The following is a 4,961-nucleotide window of genomic DNA, read 5'->3' as shown; positions in this document are numbered from 1 at the left end:
CGAGGAATCGTTGCAGCCCTAATAATGACATGCCTCCACATTATCAGCCTGCAGCGTCTCTTCAATAAATACAGCACATCATAACAGGCACAAAGCTTCAGTAAATCTGTCCCTGGATCTGTTATTGATTACTCACAAACTGAATAACCTGTGTGAACCCGGCAGGGATGGGCGGTGTGGGGTTTAAAGCCAGTGCTCCTGGTGTGTCTGCACCACTGCACTCGCTCTCTTACGGTGGCTTCATGCTCCGCGTGGTGCTGTGTCGCTGCCCTTACCCTCCACCTTCCTTTATTTGTTCAACCTCCCTCCTTCCATCCATCTATTCCCCCACATTTTTCACCCCTAACTCGCTCTTGTGCACTTCTCACCCGTCACTCTTTCTCCCTCCTTCTATCCCTCGCCACTACCTCAGGTTAAATGTGTATTGTATTTTTAGTTTCCTTTGTAAAACCTATTTAATAACTACATTTTAAATGAGAGACAACATATAAAGAGAAAGCGTATGTGTGTGTTTGTGAAAGAGAGCGAGAGAAGGGGAAAAGCTGGGGATAACACAAATCCTCCCCCTCCTACAAGGCTGTAATCGTATTTTTGTAATTGACGTATTCGCAGATAGGCGAGCGCTCCCCGATGCCGGTTAATAGCTGCACGAATCAGCAGGCTGCCAGCTTCCTCTTTCTTCACGCACCCAGCTAATCACAGCTGTAAAGCAATATCCGCCTGCTGAATCCCAAATTCAGCCCTCTGTGCGTGTGTGTGGGTGAGCAAGGTTAGCTGGATGTGACTGTCAGAACTGTGCCCTTCTGTGTGTGCGAGTGTGTACAGGAGAGGAAAGAAAATGGAGAGCATGACGCTGCAGTGGCGGAGCTACAGGTGAGTCTCCTCTTTGGAGAACGAGGCAAATTTAGTGTGTAAGTGAGGGGAGGGATCAGGAGATGCACTCATTATACACCTGAGAGAAACCGATGGGGTTCTTCCTCTAGGAAGCAGACACGTGCACAGGCCATTAGTTTGTCAGACGTGCTGGTTACAGGAAAACAAGCACAAGGAGGCAATCACTGGCTTCACACCAAGGCAGTTGTGATCCACATATAGCGAGAAAACTGTCTTTTCTTTTAAAGGCTGCTGGTGAAAGTCTCTACGTTCCACTGGACATGACTCAGTGGCACAAAAACAGCGAGAGCTCTCCTGAAGGCAACATGTAAGAAATGTCTTTGGACCTCCCAGGTCTATTAATACACAGAGAACAACAGAAGTTCGGAGTGAGAGAGCTGCGGTGAACTCGGCAGAAACAAAATGTCCTGTTTGACATTCAAATAACGGAGTCTACGAGACAGACAGTGCTGCCACGAGCGGGGGGCCATATGAGAGCAGCCTGTCTGCTGGAACAATAGCTGGCAGTCTATGACGGGTTGTGTAACAGTCCAAGGCCTAAACAGATAGCCTGAGTCTACTGCTGTGAAAAACATTTTCAATCTGGTGACTACAAGGGCCTCCCTGTGGATCGCATGTGTGTGTTTTCATTTATTTATTCTGACAAACAGTGGTGGAAAGCATTAAAGTACAACAGTTAAAGCACCAGTGTGAAGGATTCAATGGCATCTAGTGGTGAAGTTGCAGATTGCAACCATTTGATTACAGCTCAGCCTTCAAAGGCTTTTGTCTAATAGAACAATGGTCAAGCATCAAGAAAACACTGTATTTGTCAAAAAGAAGGAAAGAAGTCTGTATGATCGTTAAAATAATCAAAAATATACATAATACAGACATAAAATCCATCCAAATCACTTGTTTTACACACACTTCCTGCAGAGTTGACTGTCTGAGTTCATTGTACAGTTTTCTTTTTAAAAAGGGGTCCCTTAAGTAAGAAGGTTGGGAACCAGTGACTTAAAGTACAAATACAGCTTCCATCACTAAGTGTAGATATTTGCATCCCGCCAGTCTGCTGTGGCACTGTAGGAAAACCATTTGCATCGCTGAGCTTCTGATATTATGGTTCAAAGAACAGCATGCATTATGCAGCTCGTGGTAGGTGTGAAATTCCAGTCCTGGCTCTTTTTCTACTGTTGGGAAAAGGGTTGTGTCCAACTGACATCAGAAATCAAAAGTCGAGTCTTTAATTGCAATTTTACAAACAGTCCCGCTTTTGCTTTTATATTACTGATTCATAGCCCTAAACCAATATACCCTGCACTGCAACCCAGTCAGTAGATTTCATAGTATATTTAAATAGGGGGAAGACTGTGTGCCCGATTTTAATTGTTGTCTCAACCATACCTGTAAAATGTCCTTTAAAATAACCCATCAGTTCATCATTTATAGCTTATTTCAGTGCACCAGCAGCACCCTTGGCTGCATTTAAGCATACATCCAAGTTCATGAATTCCACTCAGAGATGCTTGAACAGTATATGTCCAATCTATGTGTATACTTGTACACAGAAATACTGATTAATGAGGCCCCGGTAAGAACATATATACGAGGGAGAGCAAAGGACGTTAAGGGAAATAGGAAAGGAGTGTATAAGAGAGGAGCAAGAGGGCACATGAAGGACGAGGAGGAGGCGAACAGGAACAGTACCCAATGTGCAGACTCAAGGAAAAGACATTGTTGAGGGAGAATGAATGGTTGAGTGACAGCGGAGGAAGTAAAGAGAGTGAAGACAGTGGAAGGACAGGGGAGAGGGAAGACATACAGAGGGAATAATAGAGCTTATGTTCTAAGGTGGTGGCAGAGAGAGGGTAGAAAAATACAGCGTAGCAATATTAATAACTTGTGTAAAACATACAAACTTACTTACAGACCTTTTAGGAATGATGAATCAGATGAACAATCATAAACATCAGTTATACTGTCAATAAACGTTGCCTGTTTCTACAAAGGACATTCTCAGAGGTCTAACCAAATAATCTCAACCTCTAATCACCATATTGCATTATATTGCTGTATAACCCTGTGTAGTGTTCCCTGTGACCAAACCAGGGCTTCACAGAGAATAAAAGAGAGGATAGAGGAGGAGAATGTGGGATTAATGGACGTATGGAGATGAGCAGAGAAGCAGAGGTGCGAGGCAGACACTGAGCTGCAGTAGATGCAGTCACACAGGAGGCGAGCATGGAGGGGAGATTAGAGGGTAAGTGGGAGGCTGGTAGTGGCAGAGGGGGAGCTTGCAGTTACAGCAGCCCATAATTGTTCTTCATGCTTGGGTCCCCAGCGAGCCACTGCCTGCTCTGGTCCCAGGAGGCTCAGAAACGTGTGTGTGTGTGTGTGTGTGTAGCAGAGTGAGATATACAATCTGAAACATGGGACGAGGTCAGAGAGTGAAAGAACCCCAGGACTGGCTCACTGTGAAGCTGTGTGCTCTTATTCTGCTCTTACAACAACCAAAATGTGTGTGAAATGTGTGAATTTATTCTATGAATACATCTTCTGGGACTGTGTGTGTGTGTGTGTGAGTTTACATGTGTCAGCATGAATGTGTGCGTCCTCATTTGCAGCCAAGCCGAGGTCAAAGGTCGCAACAGCATTTCAAACTCGACGCTGCTCCTTGAAAATGTTTAATTCAGCCAGCCTCACTGGTTCCCGAGAGGAGCGAGGGGAGGGAAGGAAAAGGAGTGAGGACAATCTCTCTTTTCTTATTCAGACAAACAGCCTGCTTTCTTATGTTGACCCAGGAAACGAAGAGCATCCAGTACAGCTCACCCATCCAAGGTCTTCTCCATCCTTCCATCACTTGAGTTTTTGTCAAATATCGACCAATGGTTCACAGCACACACAGCGCTATTGGCTAGCTGCCTGTTTTTACCTAAAAGACGTAAATATGTGGAAGCAGAGAGCATCTGATTTCTGTTTTATGGAGACTTTTAAGAAGCACCTGACAAATTCAGTGAAGTACATTATTATTGCTATATTCTAAAAAACTATGATTACTACTGCATCCATTCCCAGCTGGTCTCTTCATTGTAGCAGTTCACCATTATTGCTCTTTACATCAGATCTCTCTCTCTCTCTCTCTCTGTTTGAAGGACGTTGCTCAAATTAATTCAATAAAGGAGAGTCGGTGACAGTTTGCTTTGATTTGATCCTCAGAGAGTGTGTGACTGCACGTCTAAGGGAGACGGCGTGTTTGTGAATATGCCTGTGTGTGTGTGTGTGTTGGTGTGTTTAACATCATGGGAGTCATCCACTGACTGGCCTGTGTTGGCAGTTCTGCTGTGGTGAATAAGCAGAATGAGACAAGCCTGAGACCTGTGTGTGTTGTGTGTGTGTGTGTGTGTGTGTGTGTGTGTGTGTTACCTGGGCCTGCTGTGCGTTGTTGGACGAGGGGAGAGGGTTGGAGACCATTGGTCCAAAGATGTCCAGTTCATCGCTGATTGGTGAAGCACCGCCCGGGCCCTTCCCACCACCCTCAGGAGCATCTGAGAGAGAGAAGGGGAGAGAGAAGAGACGAGAGGAGAGAAGAGCAAGAGACGACAAGACCAGCAGAAGAGAGAGACGAGCAGACGCACAACAAGAGGACAACAGAGATAACACAGAGAGAGACGAGAGAGAGAGAGGAGAGAGAGAGAGAGAGGAGAGGAGAAGAGAGAGAGAAGGCGCAGACGAGAGGTTAGGGCATATTACTACCCACTCGACTGACTCAGGGATCGTATGCCCAACAACAGGCTACCATAGCTTGGGCACCCGTACGGCATTCCTCTAGTAATCATATCCCTACAGTCACATCACTATACTCTTCCCCAGTAACTCCTGGCTGTACACATAAATGCCTAGTGTCATTCACTACATGATTGAATAAATGAATCTAGATATGAATTAACAAAACAAAAATATCCTGATCATCTTAGTCATCTTACTAAAAGTGATAGAAAAAGCCGACAAACCAGACCTAGATCTTCCAAACTAATAATCATACCAACGCTCCCTGACATAAGACACTACACGCACCGGGCCTAATA

General features: G+C 45.1%; 1 protein-coding gene across 1 annotated transcript in view; it reads right to left on the bottom strand.

Moving 5' to 3' along the window:
* The window catches only part of smap1 (small ArfGAP 1), an 84,241-nt gene that overhangs the window by 14,155 nt on the left and 65,125 nt on the right, over positions 1-4,961 (bottom strand). The window contains exon 7 of the mRNA XM_035663760.1: positions 4,300-4,421. Coding sequence (XP_035519653.1) covers positions 4,300-4,421 — 122 coding nt within the window. The remainder of the gene's footprint in view (positions 1-4,299; positions 4,422-4,961) is intronic.

Source organism: Morone saxatilis, unplaced genomic scaffold, assembly GCF_004916995.1.
Source record: "Morone saxatilis isolate NCDOM2014 unplaced genomic scaffold, NCSU_SB_2.0 Contig19, whole genome shotgun sequence".
NCBI classification, from domain to species: Eukaryota; Metazoa; Chordata; class Actinopteri; family Moronidae; genus Morone; species Morone saxatilis.
The sequence above is the reverse complement of the archived record's forward strand: the minus strand, read 5'-3'. Positions and strand labels throughout refer to the sequence as shown.